Source organism: Scardinius erythrophthalmus, assembly GCF_964197995.2.
Source record: "Scardinius erythrophthalmus genome assembly, chromosome: 12".
Classification (NCBI taxonomy): domain Eukaryota; kingdom Metazoa; phylum Chordata; class Actinopteri; order Cypriniformes; family Leuciscidae; genus Scardinius; species Scardinius erythrophthalmus.
In genome coordinates this window covers 17,398,285-17,419,318 of record NC_138232.1, presented here as the reverse complement: position 1 = coordinate 17,419,318, position 21,034 = coordinate 17,398,285, and the positions used below count along the sequence as shown (strand labels likewise).

The window sequence follows — 21,034 nt, the reverse complement described above, 5'->3', positions numbered from 1 at the left end:
GTATTTCGCCATAGACCTCCATTCATTCTGCACTCGCCCCCGCCATAGACATAATATACATACAGAGACGTGTTACCATAGATATCTATGCGTGTTACTGCAGCCAGTCCAGAAACCGGAAGTGAGCAGAGAGTGCCTCTTCCTCTGCTGATACGTCTTGTGTTCGCTGGGAGGAGTCTGTTTCTATGGTTATTTCAAACAATAATATAGCCAAACTTCAAGACATCCAGCCAACCGCTTCTGTTTTATTTCTTGCTTTTGAAAGTGTGAAACATGTCTAACACAACAGTCAAACAGAAGAGACCTGCTCAGAAAGTCGCCAAGTAAGTTTATACGTTACAAACGCTCAAAGAGCAACTCAAAAACTTCATTATAAATTGCAACGTTAGTTTTGACCTGCCAGTCAGCATGTAACGTTAACCAGTAGCAGCTAACTTACATACGATAATTTGAGTTTTTAACATGAATTTATAAGTAGTGTCCTAAGGATTGGTGTGCTATACTACAACTAAAATATTTTTAAACAACATTTTCTCAGTTCTTTAATATTTATTATGTTGGCTTGAATATTTACATTTTCTCCTCATAGGCTAAAGCAGGTTTTCTCTTTCTTCCAGGTCTTCCAAATCACTATCATCCGGAGAATTTCGTGTGAATAAGAGCATTTCAAAAACCATTAACAATTCATTCAGCGGGAAAAGCTTCAGTTCGGGCAGTGGCAGTAAAGTTCTAGACAAGAGCTCGGCCCAAACACCAAAACACACTGTTCAGGTATTGGGCATTTTATTATGATTATGCATAAACTCCCCATGTATATATATATATATATATATATATATATATATATATATATATATATATACACAGTACCAGTCAAAAGTTTGGAAACATTAAACATGCAAACGATGCAAACGTTTTTGGAAAAAGTCTCTTATGCTCATCAAGCCTGCAGTAAACAAAAAACAAACAAACAAAAAAACAGTAATATTATGAAATATTATTACAATTTAAAATAATGGTTCTCTTTTTTAATATACTTTAAAATGTAATTTATTTTTGTGATGCAAAGCTGAATTTTCATCAGCAAGTCTTTGGTGTCTTATGATCCTTCAGAAATCATTCTAATATGCTGATTTATGATCAATGTTGGAAACAGTTGTGCTGCTTAATATTTTTGTATAACCTGAGATACTTTTTTCAGGATTATTTGATGAATAAAAATTTAAAAAGAACTGTATTTATTTAGAATAGAAATCTTTTGTAACAATATACACTGCCGTTCAAAAGTTTGGGAACAATAACTATTTTTTTTTTTAAGAAATTAGTACTTTACTTCAACAAGGATGCGTTAAATTGATAAAAGGTGATGGTAACGATTTATATTGTTAGAAATGTTTTTATTTTGAATTTGAATAAATGCTGTTTTTATGAATAAATGCTGTTAACGTTTTACTCATCAATGAATCCTGAAAAAAGTATTCCAAAAAATATATTAAACAGCACAACTGTTTCCATCATTGATAATAACTGAGTATCAAATCATCATATTAGAATGATTTCTGAAGGATCATAAGACACCAAAGACTGGAGTACTTGCAGGAATAAATTGTAATAATATTTCATAATAATACTTTTTTTTTTTTTTAACTGCAGGCTTGATGAGCATAAGAGACTTCTTTCAAAAACATTAAGAATAGTAATGTTTCCAAACTTTTGACTGGTACGGTATATATATATATATATATATATATATATATATATATATATATATATATATATATATATATATATATATATATATATATATATATATTAGGGGTGGAACGGTACACAGAAGTCACGGTTCGGTTCATACCTCGGTTCAGACATCACGATTCGGTACAATGGAGGGAAAAGCAAAACAAAAATGTAGAAGGCAATTTTTTTTTTATTGTGCATGTCTGTAGGCTGTACCACCAAAGGAAAATAAATGTCTTAAGTTTAACAATGCCTTGTATTTTTTAAATAAGTTTTATTAATAAAGTAAAGGCATAGAACCAGTTTATTTGTAGTGCATTGACAATAGTTTATATAATTAGTTTATTAATTAAATTAATAAAAAGACAAAAAGACCTTTAGATATGTTTGGTAATTGTACCTGAATGAATTTAAAATTAATTTGCTATATTTCAGATCAATATATTTGTTTTCCTTAATTTTAATTAAAGTCCACATAAAATCAAAATTGACCATACTTACTTTGTTTGCCTAAATTGAACGTTTTGTGGTGAACAATTCATCCATGCAAGTCAATCCACACGAAAACATTTTTTGGCTTCGTAATCTTTAATCAAAATCTGAAAATGCCCCTCCCCTCTGCATTGGAGGACCTTCCCTGATGACGTAGACTTGGCGGCTTGGTTTGGGAAACGCTTAACCACTCCCCTCAAACCGTTAGTCTGTTATGAGCAGAGATGGAGAGGAGGAGCGCTAAAGTTAAACCCTGCCCTCTGTTCAATATTCCGTTTCACTGGGAAATACGTCACAACTTCCGGTTCACGCGGACTTTAACACTAACTTTATTCTCATCTGAATTATAGATAATTTATTTCTGTATAAAATAATACTACTATTAAAAACAAATTAGATTTTCTTTTAATCAATGTAGAATGTGTAACTTACTGTGTTGGGTGACAGTTGTAGGTTACAGTTTGACAAGAGTTTACAGTTTGACAAAAGCACAATGTTGTGTTTTATTGCAAGTGTACAAAAATATAAGTAAACACGTTGCAGTTTGAATGTTGTCCTATGAACAAAATGACGGAGTATGTTTTTATGTTTCCACTGTTCGATCGCGCCCGCCCCTCTCTCAACACACACACACACAACATATTCCAGCATTGCAAACTTGACATCGCAGCCTGTCCATTATAGCTAGCCTGTCTATGATTATAGCCACGGAACTTCAAAGCTAAGGCGGAGCTACAGATTAGGTGTCCCTAAAGCACCCGCATATCTAACAGTAGTTCCGCATTACATTAATTAATTTGCACGCGAGTTTTATTTATTTTTACACCGTGTATTCTCCGTGTGTATTCATGCACCGAACCGTGACGCCCGTACCGTTTCGGTTCAGTACGAATACATGTACCGTTCCACCCCTAATATATATATATATATATATATATATATATATATATATATATATATATATATATATATATATATATACACACACATACAAACATACATATTTCCTATATGGAAAAAAAGAATATCTAAAGACAACTTATTTATTTTTGTACTTACTTCACCAGGTGTTTGATGAACATGGCCAGGACGTTACTCCTCGCCCATTATATAATCCAGAACCTGGGGTTTTACAATCTAAACAAGGAAAAATATTTCCTGCACATGACACGTCATCATGGACTACCATGACAGACTTTCCCTCCGTAGCCTTCCAGACCACCAACGCAAGCATTACTGGACCGTTTACAAGGTAATTGTGGAGAAATGTAAAAATATTACTTTGCAGCACTTACATCTCTACCACAAAGAAATATATAATATCACTTTTGTTGTTGCTATGGTAATGAGTGATCTCTGCTGGCATGTTAGGTCTTTTTTTGGGAGCATTTCAGCATCCAGAACAAGCCAGATATTGGAATCAGCGACTGATGAAACACAAGACTTGTCCAACAGTCTTTCAGGTTTTTGTTTTTATTTTATATTTTCATCAGCCAAGTTCCCTCTTTAACTCATGCCGTTCATTAATTATCTGATGAATTAATGTTCCAATATATTACACTATATTTTGCTGTGCTTGCTTCATATAGATGTTCAGACTCGAGAGAGAGAGGAGGTGCAGGAGCAGGTCAGGGAGGACGGATTGGACAGTATGGTGGATATTCACCTGACTGAGACAGACACTATCTGGCTGCTGGACATTCCTTCAGTGTCTGTGTCAGAAGATTCAGAGGATGCTGAGACAGTCAAGTGAGTCACATTTATGATATTCTTTCTCAGTAATGGAACGTAATGTGTAGTGATTCTGACAGGTCAATTTAGCTCAAAAGGAATTATTAATTAATTTATAGGGAATTCGAAAGAATCACTTATTACGGCTGAGCAAATGACTCGTCCAGAGTTCATTTGAACCGGCCGCAACTATCAGCTCTGCAGTGGATATAAATATCCAAACTATAGTGAAACACTATTTAGGTAACTTAGATCAGCAGTTTAAGACATTAAATTCGTAAGCACATAACACAAGTAACACTTCTCTTTAACATACAAACAAGACTTTATTGATTATTCTAACACATAAAACTAATATCTAACACAAACACACGCACACACATTCATACATTCGAGAGTGAGGAAAGAATGAGTTTTATAAGTGAGATGTTGAAATCCCAAGTTTCTATATGCACTTATAAGACCTGACCTGAACGAACCATCAATCATTCATTTAACCATTCTATCATCTCTTAGGCGGGTTATTAAATCTACTAGTGCAAAATGCCCGTGCAAAATCAGTTTTTGTGTGTGTTTTTAGTAATTGTTGGTTTGGTGCCCGTGAAAGAGACTGTGAACGCATTGAATTCAGGGAGCAGGCTAGATTACTACAAATGATGGCTGTGAATAAGCTATAATATTCAGAAGTAAACAGTGTAGCTGACTGAGTGTTTATGTATACAACAACCTTATAAGTGCTAGTGCAAAATGCCTGTGCAAAATCAGTTTTTGAGTGTGTTTTGAGTAATTGTTGGTTTGGTGTGTTTGAGTGCTCATTGTTACAATTACACAGCAAAAGTTCAGTGACATTTTATTTGTGCATGGTAGAAAGCACACTGTGAACTCTGAGAAAACGCTATGCTTGAGGAAACAGTTTCTGAATTGGCTACTACAAATGATGCCTGGATGAAATCTGGATTTGAATTTTTTTTTGTTATTATAACCTAAAGATGCTATGTGAAAGTTTGAAACAGAAAATAGCGGTTTTCATCTTGCCACTTTCTTGGTAAAAAAACACACATTTTTACTCAAATTAATCAAAATGGATTTATCACGTTCTGGAACCAAACTATAATATTCAGAAGTAAACAGTGTAGCTGACTGAGAGTTTATGTCAGAATGTTTATTTTTAAACCACAACCTTTTAAAAATGATATATTTAACGATATCTTTAGCATTTCTCATCCAATTCAAAACAACGTCAAACTTGGCTCTGCACCTATTCGTGCCCGTGGCAAGACACCTGTCAATTTGAAATCCATCGGACTAACGGTTCGAGAGATATGTGGTTAACAGACATACCTACAGACACACACACAGACACACACACAGACAGACGTTCCTGTAATTTATAGATAGATATTAATGCACCAGTTCAGCTTAAGAGTTAACAGACATACCTACAGACACACAGACACACACACAGACACACACACAGACAGACGTTCCTGTAATTTATAGATAGATATTAATGCACCAGTTCAGCTTAAGAGTCTAGAGGTTACTTGCTTGTTTTTGCGTTCCTTTTGAGGATTCCCTTCATTGCGAAAAAGGAATTTCCGTGCCTGAGATAGTTGTCTGGGGCGGCCAATCACGTGGTGTGCTGGCAGATGAATGGAAAGTCTTTGACGCTGGAAAGCAGGCTTTGCAGTCGAATCGTGGACCGAAACTTTGCTGCAAAACTTACTGTAACTTAGAACCGAGACTCACAACGAAAAAGAAAAGAAAACTAAGAAAAGAAAGAAAATTGAGACGAGAGTAGTTAGATGGCTTAAATGAAGCTGTTTAACCCATGTTCTTCTGAGTCTGTCTAGTCACTCCGTCATGGCTTCTCCATGATCGTTTTCGAATCTACTTTTCTCTTTTTCTCTTCTCCCGCCAAATCTTTGTTCGGGTCCTAAGATTTTAAACTCAAATGTTTGTCCGGCCTCCTGGATGAGTTCTGACCAATTAGACACTGTCTTTATTGAGAGGTGGCATTTTCTTCACTTCTCATCGTAAATCATGAGTTATCTGTGATCTCTTTACTCTCTAGCTCTAGCAGAGAGTACAGAGGCCACAGTTTAGACATCATTCTTACCAGGGTTTTTCCTGCATAGAGAATTTATGAGGCGGCCGCCTCCGTCAAATTTCGTGCCGCCTCCGGCTCTCGACAAAACTCGGACAGACAGTCATGGTCAGATACACTTTTTCCACCGTGACGGTTCTGTTGCGGTTACCGCATGTGTCCATTCTCAGTCAAACCGTATAGTGCTGCTGCTGCGCGCGGATAAGTAATAACATTCCATTCCAATTAATCGAGGGTGGATGACAGATAAATAATTTTGTGTTGAGTTTGTTGAAAGACACGGAACTCTCATCACGGTAAAACGCAATGAACGTGCATCACTCTACTTTCGTTTTCCTGAATGCCATCAAGATTGAAACCGAGACTGATTTCATAACAGTTCAATAAACAAATAGTTAAAATTAAGTCATTTACATTTTAGACGCAATGACTGTTTTTGTTCTGTTTCAGCAGCGAAAATAATTCCAAACAAAGATCACAGCAGAACAACCGCAACACTCACAGCAACACTTCAGCCATGTTTCATCACTGAATGATTCAGCGTTTTGAACGAATCGGTTGAGTCAAAGATTCAATTACCTATTCATAAACTGCCTCATTCGTAATGAATCAGCCTTTTGAACGAATCGTTTGAATGAATGACTCAATGACTCGCTCATTAAGACGGTCGCCTGCCGCCTCCTACTGGTGTTTTAGTTTCATAAAGTATCATTCTTTTCAACATTCCTTATTTGTATATTCAAAAATATTTAAAATAATCTAATTTAATAAAGTTATACTTTTTCCAATGTAAATTATTTAATTTGATTGGAAACAGCCTAATGCCTTATTTTAATTGAATGTATTGATTAAATTTAAGAATTTGAAATGAAAGATGGAGCAAACATTTAATAAAATAAAACCTTATAAAGGTACAAAAAATTATTCTGTTTTCAAACAGTGATGTAATGAAACATTGACAATTTAAGTTTGAATGGAGTAAAGCCTCTGTTAAGGATATTAAGGAAATGTAATTTTGCCAAAAGAAGAACTTTTATTTTAAATAAATGTTCATTTATAATTAGCCAACTTCAGTGTGATATGTAGCCATATTATCATGCTTAACACTGAAAATTTGAATAATTATAATGTGGTGATCAGATGCAGATATCTAAATCAAAGAATATGGGCGGTTTGCGGGTGGATTTTTTTATTTTTAACAGTGGATTTGGGTGACTCAAAGTGCACCAGATTAATGAATTTATCTTTAAAATATACAAAAATTTCTTCCGGGGGGGCATGCCCCCGGACCCCCCTAGGGGTACAGGCCCCACCCACAAAAATAATGCCGAAAAACACATTAGGCTATATGATGATCTATGAAAAATAACATTTAATTATTTAACATTTAACATTAACATTATTAACATTTGTTATTATTAAAATACATTATTAGGATTTTACCACCTCCGCCTCATTTTGCGCCAGGAAAAACCCTGATTACTATTATAAGAATACAAAACATTTTACACAGATTTCAATCAAGCCATCTTTTGAATTAAGAACATACGATCATACTGATAGGAAACAAGACACACTTTAATTCAAACATCTAATAGTTATAACAATTACATGACATGGGATCTAAGCATATTAGACACATATAGGTTGTAGACACAATATAGAATTATGTAGTTGAACGATGTTTGATTATAAGTCCATCAAGAATTGTTTTGGGATGATTTTATGTATTTTAAAGGTAAAGTCTTAGTCTCTTTGGTTTTAAGAGATTTCAACCTTGGGATCATTCAGAGTTCCTTAAGAAGAAGGAGGTCTGTTTTGTATATCTGTCGTGGGATCAAGCAACTTCTGCCGTTATCTTGATCGGGCCTTGAGCTTTGCCATCTCTGAAGCAATCAGTCTTTTCCGAACCATCTAACATTGACAACGTTCTTCCGTTAGTTTGCATGACCATAAAGTTCTTAGCGTAGACTTTCTGGAGCCTGGATTTTATGGCTCTGGATTGGTGATTTGGGGTCTGGAGTGTTGAGTTCTGTGTGGAATTATGTTTGAACAAATCACCTGTAAGATTAATTTGTGTTTGGTTCGCCCTCAAACCTTACAGTAATATTTAAATCCCATTTTAAGATTGAGTTAACTCAGTTGATGACATTTGACTCGTTTGAAATTTACATTTCTCATTTACATCACATTTATTTTGTCTTGCGTTTTGAAGGGAAAGGAACAACGCTTACACAGAACTGTGCAAAAACAGACAGGGCAATGATAAATATGTGGAGCGCTCAATGCAAACATTCAATGGTGCACCAAAGACAAAGGAGGTCCAATGTGATAGCATTACAATGGTAGACAAAGGTATGATGTCAATACAAAGTTCATTTATAATCTGCCCTTAAAATAAAATGCACTTCATTGTGATTCAAATGTTTTTTTGTTTGTTTTTTATCACATCAAACACTCTATCCAGCTGTCATGTCCACCATCTGGGACATGTATGATTCATTCAGCAATAAAAGTGATGTCAGTGGAAACACAGTGGTGTCTGATCAAGGAAATAAGGCTGATGTCCCAGACTCCTCCTCCTCCATGCGTGACCTGAACCCTAAGGGTCCTGAACAGAGCATGTCTATGGTCAGCATCAGCAGTACAGGTAATTATTTTTTAAATAATATAAACATGTCACTCTGTGACAAATAATAATACATTTAAATGTTTAAGTAAAAAAAAAATCTGTTTGTTTTAGTTTTGACTTTTTAAAACAAGTCATTAGGTTATTTCACATTTCATTATAGAAACTGTTAAAAATATATTAACTTTTATCCTTGCGTTTAATGTAGTCAGTGGCTCAAGCGCTCAACTTGAAAAGATGGCCTGTGTGCTTCTGGTGGAGGAAGAGCCAGATCATGAGCTGATCTTACAGTCAGACAAATTCAAGCAGGACCTAGCAGTGATGGAAAGGGTGATTCTGGCCAATATCTTCCAGCCCAAGCTTGCTGCGTACAGACAACTGCCTGTAATAGAGGGTGATGTATCTTGTATCTAAAATCTCATGTTAAATGTAACACTAGTATTTTAATGCATTTGTTTTTAAATATCAATTTATTAACATTTGGCATTTGCTAGAATATGTATACTGCTTTGTTGAACAGACCCAGACTGTGTGCGGATGGCAATGGGGTCTCAAAACTCCCTGAGTCCATTCCTTGAGCATCTTTGGGCCTTTGAGTGTGAACTCACCATGGGGAGAAATGTCACCAGTATGACCTGGAACAAGAAAAACCCAGTACTATCCATTTTACCAACATGTTTCATCCACAAATTATTTTATTTATTTATATTAAAAATCTTGACTGAACAACGTGTGTTTCCCTACAGGATCTTCTTGCCGTGGGATATGGACAGCTTGATTTCAAAGATCAGAAATCTGGACTTGTGTGCTGCTGGTCTTTGAAGAACCCCATGGTATTCTGCACATTCACGCATAGTTTAGGACAGAGATGAATATCAGATTTACCCAGACAGCAACATGGTGTCGGCCCAGATCCGGGCCACATCTGGTACATGTGGATTCAATGCGTACCAGATGTGGGCCGGATCTAGGCCGACACTATGTTGCTGTCTGGGTAGCCAATTTAACAGTGTTTGTAAGTATTTTATTTATCAGATCTCTCAGATTTATCAGAATAAGATGACAATATATTTAATCAAGTAACAAATTATACTACACAAACTTCTTTAAAAATGTTTTGATTGTAAAGTGTGCTTGTGGTATTTCTTTACAATAAATGACAGTGTAGCTTTAGAGCCCAACAACTTCATTTATAGCCACTGTATTCTTTTCCTGTATTTGTATTCCTTAGCATGTCATATTATCTTGAGTTTTTGTGAACATTCTTTAAATATGTTTGTTTGTTTATTTGTTTCAGTGGCCTGATCGAATCTTTCATTGTGAGAGTGAAGTCACTGCACTGGATTTCTCAGCTTGTGATGCCAATCAGCTGGCAGTAGGCATGTATGATGGCACCATTGCCATTTATGACCTCCAGGCCACAGAACAAACGCCCATCATTGACAGCAGGTGGGGCTGTGAGCATTTCTTCTCTTGAGCAGCTACATGCAGGACGTTACAGATTGTAACATACACTGAAAATAGGTTTCTCAATATCAGTAGTTTGCAACTCAAATTCCTAAATTATATGTTTATAGTTAGAATAGCGAAATAAATAGACTATCAGTGTTTAATAGAGGAGAAAACACTTTTGTTGATGACGTCAAAGGCCATACATCCAATCAAACTCAGTAATTTGGCTGGTAATTTATCTAAAATCTAGTCAAAGTGGAGAATCACTGATCTACTGTATATAACCTAAAAGTCATAGTGCCTATATAGACATATCAAAAATGTATTTTTGATTAGATTAATAGTTACACTTTATTTTAAGGTGACATAGTTGCATTGTACTTACTCCAAAAAGTACTGAGTAATATTATTTAACTACATGTACTTACTATAGAGTTACGATTAGGGTTAGGGCTTGTTTTAGGGTTAGTTTCTTGTAATTATGCATAATTTACTGTTTTTACTATAGTAAGTAATGCACTTCACCTTAAAATAAACTGTTACCAGATTAATTATTGTGGAGATATTACAAAGATCAGATCTAACCTAAGTTTTTTTTTTGTGTTTATAATGCTGTGTTGAATCATATTTGAAAGAGTTGACAGGATTGTGTACACAAGCATGTTCTTATTTTAGATTGACTTTACTCCTGTGTGATCTTGCCACAGTGACTGCGCCAACATGCACACGTGTCCGGTGTGGCAGCTCAGATGGATTGATCATGAGAGCGGTCTGGCTGGAGAGGATAAAGGGGAAATACTCATCTCTGTGTCAGCTGATGGAAGAATCTGCAAATGGTTGAACGACAAATGCCTGAAATGCGTTGGTATGTGGGACAGATGTGATGAACATATGTGTAGAGCCACAGACCAAAGATATAAACTGGGGTTACAACACTGGCCCCAAAATTGGAGCGGTAATTTTCCGGTCATTTATAAATAAATCGTTTGAAAATTACATGGACAGATGAATTTACATTTATGAAGCGATCTGAATCTGCGTCGTTGAACTAATGGATGTTAATTTCCTATAAAGCACTGCACAAAACCAGCACCAAAAAATAGCATTAATGTAAGTATAGTATTCAAGTCACTTGTTGTATTTCTATATTGATACACCGTTTACCATTTGATGAAACTATCATAGTTTGTTAAATGAAGCCAGGCCTACAGGCCTATTATGTGAAGTGTAGGCTGACAACAACACGCGAAATGGTGACTTTATTATTAAATTTTTTTTTATAAATTTGCAGCAATAGTATAATAGTACAGTAGCCTTCTACTGGTCAAAAATTTGCACACACATTACTTTTTTTTTTTAAGAAGTCCCTTATGCACATCAAGCCTGCATTTATTAAAAAAAAAAAAAAAAAAAAAAAAAAAACAGAAAAAAAATTATTACAATTTAAAATAATGGTTTTCTATTTTAATATACATTTATTTGACAAAAAAAAAATACTGAAAAAAACTATTACAATTTAAAATAATGGTTTTCTATTTTAATATACGGTACTTTTTAATATCATTTATTTTTGTGATGCAAGTATCTGCCCCTGCCCCTGAGCAACTCTCTGCAAGTCCCTGTATGAGAATATAGCACAATACTGACGAGTTCAGCTGGTTTTAGTAGAAATAGATGCATTTCTGTATGTTTAAGCCATGTGTTGAATAATTTATATTTTGTCTTGTCTTAGACCTGATGACACTAAAGACGCCTAACATGGCAACAAACCACCAGCAATGGAACTCAACGATCTCACCATTGTCACCGGGGCTGTGTTTTGATTTCCATTCTAATGTGAGGCATACAGTATTACATCTCTTATATGTTCACATAATTATAATATCAAAAAGCTGCTAAACAGACTTGTTATAAGCTTTAATGCCGTTATCTTACAGGATTCAAATATCTACCTTGCTGGAACAGACAACGGTTATATTCACAAGTGCTCTTATTCATATAATGAAGAATTCTTGGAAACTTACAAAGCCCACAAAGTATGTAGAAATGTTTGTCTAATTTTGAAAGTGTCGTATGGTTGCAATTTGGAGTCCTTTTTAATGCACCTTTAAACATTTACACATTCTTTTCTTTCTCTTCTATTCTCTCTGCTCCTTTCCTCAGGGTCCCGTCTACAAGGTGACATGGTCGCCGTTCTGTCCAGACGTTTTCCTGAGTTGTTCCTCAGATTGGACTATTCAACTGTGGAGGCAGGACCTCCAGAGACCCGTGCTTTGTTTCACCTCTGGACAGAAGGCTGTGTACGATATCATGTGGTCCCCACACTGTGCTACTATCTTTGGAGCTGTCAGTGAGGGCAAGGTGGAGATCTGGGACCTGAGAATAAGTAGGTAAGATCTTGTGTTCTGTTCATTTATAATATTCAATAATAACAATTCTAATGTTTTTTTCATCTTATTTTAACTTCAAATTTTAGTGCTCAGTTTTTTCTGTCCAGTAGTTTACAGTGCACTCCATTTTTTTTTTAACAGTCTGGACCCGACAATTGTGAGCGTGACCTGTCCAGGAGTGAATCCGACAGCTCTTCTGTTCACCTCTGAGACAGACTGTGTTCTGGTGGGGGACAGTGAAGGGAAGGTCACCGTGTACAAGCTGAAGAACCTCACAGATGGAGGTAGCACACAGGTGAGGCATTATCTGTTCATGTCCATGTTGCGTAGAGAACTCAATTAAGTAATCATTCAGTCCAATGCCCAGATCATTTATGTCTCTTGTGTTTCTGCAGGTGTTGGAGGATGTAATTCAGTCCGCACTGTCCAGTCAACACTGAGGAGCATTAGGAAAGACTGGTACAGGCTCATAGATAGATATTACACAGCAAAAGTTCAGTGACATTTTTATTTGTGCATGGTAGAAAGCAAATACTGATACTGACAAAATGACATACAATAAATGTGGAAAATTTAACTAAATGATTCAGGGAGCAGGCTACACAGTGAACTCAGAGAAAACACTACTTAAGCTCCGCTGCTTTCTTCGACCCTCTCTGTCTCCTTTATAAACGAAAACGCAGTAGTGTAGATGGGGCCTCAGTGTGTGTGTGAGTGGGGAGTGGCCAGCTGTGCTTACTCAGTGTTAGTGTGAGAGGGGGAGTGGCCAGCTGTGCTCACTCAAGGCTTGTTTGACTTGAACCGGCGCTGCACAGACAATGACATCAAAATACCACGCGGCACTTTGATGTCATAAACCGAACGGTCTGTGCAGCGCCGGTTCAAGTCGAACAAGCCTTCAGTGTCAGCGGCTAGAGCGGCAAAAGCCAGTGTGTGCTTCTATTACCGATATATATTTAACAATATATTTAGCATTTCTAATCCAAACAACGTCAAACTTGGCACTGCACTTACTCGTGCCCGTAGCGAGACACCTTTTAAGTTTGAAATCCATCGGACTAACGGTTCAAGAGATAGTGCAAAATGCCCATTCAAAATCATTTTTTTGTGTGTGTTTTTAGTAATTGTTGGTTTGGTGTGTTTGAGTGCTCATTGTTACAATTACACAGCAAAAGTTCAGTGACATTTTTATTTGTGCATTTTATTTGGTTTGAGAGATATGCGAATAACAGACATACAGACACACTGACTGACAGACAGACAGACGTTTGTGTAATTTATAGATAGATAAACAGATATCCTCTGGCAGACTGAGCGACTCCATTTTACATAACAACAGCACACATGCCTTATAGTGCATCCTTGTAGGAATAAATATATTCCTCCAAAAAGTCACGTTTTAAGGTCAACTTTAGCATAGTGAATTTAATTTTAATTTTGATTAGATGAAAATGTATTTTATGTATTTTTTAAGCCTTTGGTTGTTATATGTTAACCTATGTTAACAACGTAGGTACTATAACAACATTGCTTCTGAAGCTATTAAAAAAATACAATATATTTTGTATACAAAAATTTTCTGTGGGAAATACAGACAGAATGTAAGTGTTTGTTCTGTGCGAATGGACAGTTTTATTACCACTTGCCCGCCACACATTACAGCTTATCGACGACATGAGTACAACATCACACTTTTACAAACGACTGTCATTATTGAACTGTTGTTCTCTCTTACATCTGGCGTTTTTAGTACAAATCAAACAAATTAGCAATAAAGATGCAACTCAGCTTATATAAGAGAGCTTTTAAGAATAACAGCTGTGACATTATGACAGGAAATGGATATTTACTAATGTATATTGGACTTTTTATCCATATGGCATATGGTCATTTATACATTTAAAAATAAACTTTCCAACATGAATTTTTGTGTTGAAGGAAGGTAATGTCTATAAATATTGTTCTCATTATTATATTATATTATATACTTATTTCACTGCCGCTTTTAGTGATATTTTCAATTTAATAAAGAAAAAATGGAAGAAATTACTAAAACTATGTGACATTTACTATGCTTTCTTAATCGCATTAAAATTTATTTAACAGGCATTTGATATAATATAATATAATAACTTGCCTTACCTAATCAGATTAATGTGCCATAGAAATATGTCTATTAATGAAACTAAACTGTTTATTAATTAGTCCAGGAAGCATAGTAAATGTATTTTTTTCCCTCTTTTATTTTGCATTATTAAATTCAAAGTTAGCAAAGTTATTACATTCAAGAGTCAGTGAAGCAATTATCTTATCATTTTATCATATCATATCATATCACATCAAATATAATATAATATAATACATATATTAACTTGATTTTTCCGACTAACTTTTGTCATTTTCTTGGTAGACATCATACTGTTATTCATATCATGGGGCACATCAGCCATAAAACCATAATTGCTCGGATTATAGCCATATTGCTCATTTGCACTCCTTTTTCCTCATAGGCCAACTAGGTTTAAGGGATCAGAATTTGATGGTCACATCAATAGATAGTGGACATCTGTTTTACTCGGAGAGCAGGGTTGGTCTTTATGTGACTAGATTATCCATTCATTAAGGAGAACATCACTGCAATGAGACCATTAAACTGGAGATGTTAAGAGACAACAGCTTGTCCCTAAGGATGTAATTTAATTCCAGATTGGGGCAGTAAAGCACCTAAATACCTGCTGCCTTTTGTTTTCCCATCAAAGTTGTTTGACTTGAGGGGATCAAGTAAGTGTTGGGTGGGGTTTAGAAAGGATGGATCGTCCCAGCGTGAGCCGGCATAAATTGGGGTCACGACTCATGAGAAAATCAGACGTTCACTAGACCTGAGAGAGGTTGGCAGAAGATAGAGAGGACCTTAGAGCAACTATGAGAATGTTATATTCTCCTGCTGTACTGCTGCTGTGTGCTGTGTGTAGCGTGTCCGTCGTGCAGGCTGACGTGAAGGCTGTCAAGCTGTGTGGCCGAGAGCTCATCCGTGCTGTCGTCTACACGTGTGGAGGCTCCAGGTGGAGGAGGTTCAGTCCGAAGGATATGGAAGGTGAGTTTGCTATGAGGCGTAAAATTCAAGATAATTCTGAATCATCACGCACATCTTAAATGCTGGCTTCAGAACAAATGTGTTTACTTTACAATGGTACTGTTTTATTAAATACAACTCCATATATTATAATAGAAATCATTGTTATTATTTATCTCTTTTAATCAAATTATTAAAGATTAGCCTTTTTCTAAAACAATACTTGTATGTGCACGAGACAGCCCTGTCATCCTGTGGAAGTTCTGTTAATTGTATTTCATTTGAATCCAGATAATTAAATAAGCTCAAAAGGAAGAGGGGGGATGTTCAAAAAAATATCTCTATCTATCTATCTATCTATCTATCTATCTATCTATCTATCTATCTATCTATCTATCTATCTATCTATCTATCTATCTATCTATCTATCTATCTATCTATCTATCTATCTATCTATCTATCTATCTATCTATCTATCTATCTATCAAGTATAATGAAGTTTTAGATGTATGTATATATATATATAGAGAGAGAGAGATAGTTTTAGAAGTATAATAAATGCAAACTAGAATGCATTTTATCAAAAGTGAGAGGGAATATACTGAAAAATATTGAATAATAAAAATATATATATATGAATGAGAATATTATGAAAAATGCTAACTAGAATACATGTATTATATATTTTGTTTTATTGTTTATATGGCATTTACATGTTTTTTAAACACTGTTTTATACGTAAAAAAAACTTAACTTACTTTTGCTAATTGCCAATGACTGTGTGGTTGTATGAGTATCTAAGCATCTCTTCCTCTTTCTGGCCCTTCAATCCTGATGATATTTAACAGAACACTGCTTTAATTGTATCAGTGAGATCAAGTCTCCTCCAGTCAACAGATAAACAACGTCTGGTGATATTACATTCTCATTAGACCGACACAAGTTGAGTTAGTCATTTTCACAGTGCAGGAAACATGCTCTCCTGTCTGTGGAGTATGACACCATCACATCACTTGAGACCTTGCATTGCATGCAAATATATATAAAAAAGAAGTTGCACATCTTTTTAACATAACTTTGTATTTTGCCTTTGTCGTTCCACAGGGGTTTTTAATGGAGATCTAAGCAGCTCTGAGGATGTTAGTGAGAGTGTGGGATCTGACCTGATCAGACGAGACCTGAGTGATGTTTGTTGTCATTTAGGCTGCAAGAAAAGTGACCTCACGTTTCTCTGCTGAGGACTGAACTTGCATTTTCTATTTGCCTCCCTGTGTTTTTTTTTCTTCCACATTGAGTTCAGATGAACACGAACGCTTCTCTATAAAGTGTACAGTCGGTAGGAATTCATATAACAACTTAATTTGCCAATAGATTATTCCTGCTGTCTTAGATCATCCTGCTGCTACAAGATTATACTCTTTTACTTTAAATTGCACCATGAAAAGAGGATGAAATGAAACTGGGTGTTGAGAGGTGCAAAGCAGTAATTGTTGTGATTAAAATGTTTTAATTGTAAATTTTATTTTGCAAACTGTCAATAAACATTAGTGCATACAGTATGCGTCAAATGTGTTTTTCCCCTACACCTCTAAACACTGAATCTGGAAATCACCAAATATTTTATTGTCCGACTCCATAAGTTTTGTGAGAGCAAAGTGAGTGCAATGATAAAATTATAATATATTACACAACACAGATGAGCATTTCAGACAGATTACACATTATTAGTTCATAATGTATATATATAAACTAACATTATTTTTACATGATTTATCACAACATTTTTTCTTTTGTCAAATCAACTTAGATGATTTATGTGGTTCAGATAACATATTTTCAAATATCATGATATAATACTCCATTGCAACAACAAATTTTTTATTTTATTTCAATGAACTCAAAATTGTACAGTGTGTATGTATATGTATATGTATATATATATATATATATATGAAGAGTTCAGATGCAAAAGCTTCTAAGTGCAATCTGAAATTTTCTTCTAGAATGATAATTTCTATAAAGCTTGTATATTTAAGTTAAGTAATTTCACTTAAATGACAATTAATAGGTAATTTGCATTGCTATTTAAGTGAAATTATTGAACTTGAAATACGAGCTTGAAAAAAATGATCATTCTAGAAGAAAATTTCAGATGGCACTTAGAGGCTTTTGCATCTGAACTCTTCATATATATATATATATATATATATATAATATATATATATATATATGTGTGTGTGTGTGTGTGTGTGTGCATCTAGGTGCACAGGTGCATCTAATTTAGGATAATAAATGGAGTGGAGGTGGACATTTTAAAGGCAGACTAACAGGTCTTTGAGGGTCAGAATTCTAGCTGATAGACAGGTGTTCAAATACTTATTTGCAGCTGTATCATACAAATAACTAGTTAAAAAATCATACATTGTGATTTCTCATTTTTTTTTTTAGATTATGTCTCTCACAGTGGACATGCACCTACGATGACAATTTCAGACCCCTCCATGATTTCTAAGTGGGAGAACTTGCAAAATAGCAGGGTGTTCAAATACTTATTTTCCTCACTGTATATATATATATATATATATATATATATATATATATATATATATATATATATATATATATATATTCTCTCTCACACACACACACACACACACACACACACACACACACACACACACACACACACACACACACACACACACAGGCCTATAATATAATACAATAAATCGATTTATCAGGCTTATATGTTTTATTGTTTTGGAAAGAGCAAAGTAATCTCAGATCTTTGTTAACATTTTTTTGTACAAACACACCTTGCACATGTTTCTGGGAAGAGATGATTTACAGTTACCAGACAGCGCCCGCACACACACAGACACGCGCGCACACACACACTCTCCCTCCTACACAGACACAACTCCACACACACACACTAATGCAGTTCAACTTTCACACACAGCTCCACTTACATCAAACTGACATGAGTTTTCTCACTTCTTTTGCACATCTGAGTGACGTTTCACTTTGGACCATGTAGACATACTGATTAAGCACTACACAGAATTGAACTCATAGGGTTTTTTTTCTTTCAGCTGAGAGACTCCTAGTTGTTCTTTGACTAAACTCAGTGCAATAAAAAAAACTTTAGTTACAGTGCTCAGAAAATATGCAATGCAGTGTTAACGGACGGCGACGCTCCGCTCATCCTTAACATTAAATGTGGATGGAAACCTATGAATCACAAAGCACCAGTAATCTTCTCCAAACCATCACAACGTCTACATCAGACACTCAAAGATGTAACCAAAATGTTTGTTCCTGACAGTGAACATCAGAGCATCTGGGAAGTTAAACAGTAACAGTGGGTTTTTTTTGTTTTTTTTTTTGTCCTTTTCATTTTTTTTTTTCACAAGAAACAATATTTTTCACTTTATTCATAGGTTTAAACATTTAAAAAATATGCAGCTTATTTTCTCTTAAAGGACAATTCTGGAGATACACATACAAACGAAACGAAAAAACGAAAAACAAAAACAAAAAAACAATTTGGTCATTGAACCACTCAAGAACCTTGTCATCTCACAGAGACCGTTACCATTTGCAAAATAAAGAGGTTCTCAAGCGCAGGGGCTCATGCTCAGGACACTGAGGGGAGAGGCTGGATACAAACACATCTGCGTGAATGAGAAAAGAATTTACAATGTCCAAAAGCTGACAATCCATTGTTGAACTAATAGTGCTGCAATATACATAACACTATAATAACATTAAGCATGACGCATCTAGGTAGATACAGTATCCCATTTAATTTTCTCTTTTAAACGTCACCCCGACCCATATATATTTATATAGCGTAAATTTTCTGTTGCACTTGAATTAAAAAACTTATATCTGAAATAAATTTAAAATTATACCTTAGCATTATACTGTACACAGCTTACCTGACTACACAGATAACAAAAAGTCGAAAACTTCAAGGATCCTAAATTATGATACCATTCAAAGTCTATTCATATACAGTGTAACTTGTTTCTTTTTTTATACAACACATAATGAATAAATAAAAATAGAGAGATGTCATGTACTCTGATGTCTAACACTGTTCCCTTGGGAATAACAGAAAGGCTATTTAACAATACAAGAAAACACCAAACGGCCTTCAAGGCATATTACCAATTTAAAAGGACTTTTCTGTTGAGGAAAATCATTTTTGTGTGTCTATCGCAAGCAGGAGTGTTTTAAAGCTGTGGCTGTCTATAAAGAGTTTCGACAAAAAAACAAACAATTTCTATTGTTTTTCAATTAACCTGACTTCACTGAGAAATTAAAATGAGATATTCCTGAATACGTTTTCATGTCTAAAAAAGCTTGAGCAAGACCTCTTACTACATGCAACGGTATAGCGCCATCTTGTGGCAGAGTCTTATTCCTCTTTTAGACGGTCAGTTGTTTACCTTACTAATTTGCTACCTTGTTCGAAAACCGTGATACTTTTTGACAAACTGAATGCATAGAGAAAGAAAAACATTACATGTTCAGTATCACTTTTGGAGAAGGATACAGAGAATTCAGGTTCAGATAGGCACAGCTAATAACACATCGGACAGAAATAGAGGCTAAACCTTACAAACAAACCCAGGTCGTTTAACTGCAGTAATACAGATGTTGCAAAGTGAATAAAGTTCACACATATAAGAAGTACACCCTAAAACGGTCCACATTTACAATGCAACTCATATAATACTGCTGGAGTGTGTGAGGTCCACCTGTCTCGTACATCTACATAGGTTTATCCATAAGGTCAGGTAGGGGTCAGGCTTATGATCTGTCCTGTGTTAAATAATCAGAATTGGTCCAAAATATGCAGACTGGCATGGATCAAAGATGCCGTTTAGTTGTCTGCGATGTATTTTCCTATGGTAAAAGAATAAACACAATTGTACATTTGACATAAATGCATGCAGTGTAACTTATTTTCGCAATGCATTGATAATCTCAACCAAAATAACCGAACTCTGACTCTCTGGAAGATTCTTAGGCAGCTTTCACTCGCATAACTCACCTGCTGCAAACCTCTTCTTGATAAGGGAAAAACGATATCCAAGGCCAACCAGTTCGATGTCACAGCCTGACAGAGTGCTGCCCTCACTGGTGAACTGCACTGCCACCGGGGCGGGTTTACTGGGACCCTCTGTTAGCTGGAAACGGGCCAGCAGAGATCCGACACCTGAACATATGAGAAAAGAAATAGGCAAATTATTATAGATACTGTATATACACTATCATTCAAAGGTTTGAGGTCAGAAATGAATACTTTTATTCAGCTAGGATGCATTAAATTGATAAAAGGTGACAGTAAAAACAATTATAATGTTACTAAATGATTCTGTTTCAAATAAATGTTGTTCCCTTTCGTGGTC

General features: G+C 35.3%; 3 protein-coding genes across 3 annotated transcripts in view; 2 read left to right on the top strand and 1 right to left on the bottom strand.

Moving 5' to 3' along the window:
- Positions 1-273: 273 nt before the first annotated feature.
- Positions 274-12,978, top strand: LOC308699602 (dynein axonemal intermediate chain 4-like; the record flags this gene model as incomplete). The annotated part of the gene is made up of 17 exons (XM_081380498.1): positions 274-323; positions 618-771; positions 3,297-3,481; positions 3,601-3,692; positions 3,819-3,978; positions 8,283-8,422; positions 8,535-8,717; positions 8,905-9,090; positions 9,217-9,350; positions 9,443-9,529; positions 9,994-10,145; positions 10,856-11,013; positions 11,881-11,984; positions 12,086-12,184; positions 12,312-12,538; positions 12,680-12,833; positions 12,934-12,978. The coding sequence occupies 17 exons, from the start codon at positions 274-276 to the stop codon at positions 12,976-12,978; spliced, it is 2,310 nt and encodes a 769-aa protein (XP_081236624.1).
- Positions 12,979-15,242: 2,264 nt separating this feature from the next.
- insl5a (insulin-like 5a) lies at positions 15,243-17,162 on the top strand. Its single transcript, XM_081380434.1, has 2 exons — positions 15,243-15,632; positions 16,716-17,162. Exons 1-2 carry the CDS (start codon positions 15,461-15,463, stop codon positions 16,847-16,849), a joined length of 306 nt encoding a protein of 101 aa, XP_081236560.1. The 5' UTR covers positions 15,243-15,460; the 3' UTR covers positions 16,850-17,162.
- A 1,191-nt stretch (positions 17,163-18,353) lies between these two features.
- The window catches only part of sgip1a (SH3GL interacting endocytic adaptor 1a), a 73,377-nt gene continuing 70,696 nt past the window's right edge, over positions 18,354-21,034 (bottom strand). Inside the window, exons 24-25 of the mRNA XM_081381715.1 lie at positions 20,677-20,841; positions 18,354-20,528 (exon numbers count right to left, since the gene is read on the bottom strand). Of these exons, the coding sequence (XP_081237841.1) occupies positions 20,506-20,528; positions 20,677-20,841 (188 nt within the window). The 3' untranslated portion in view covers positions 18,354-20,505. The remainder of the gene's footprint in view (positions 20,529-20,676; positions 20,842-21,034) is intronic.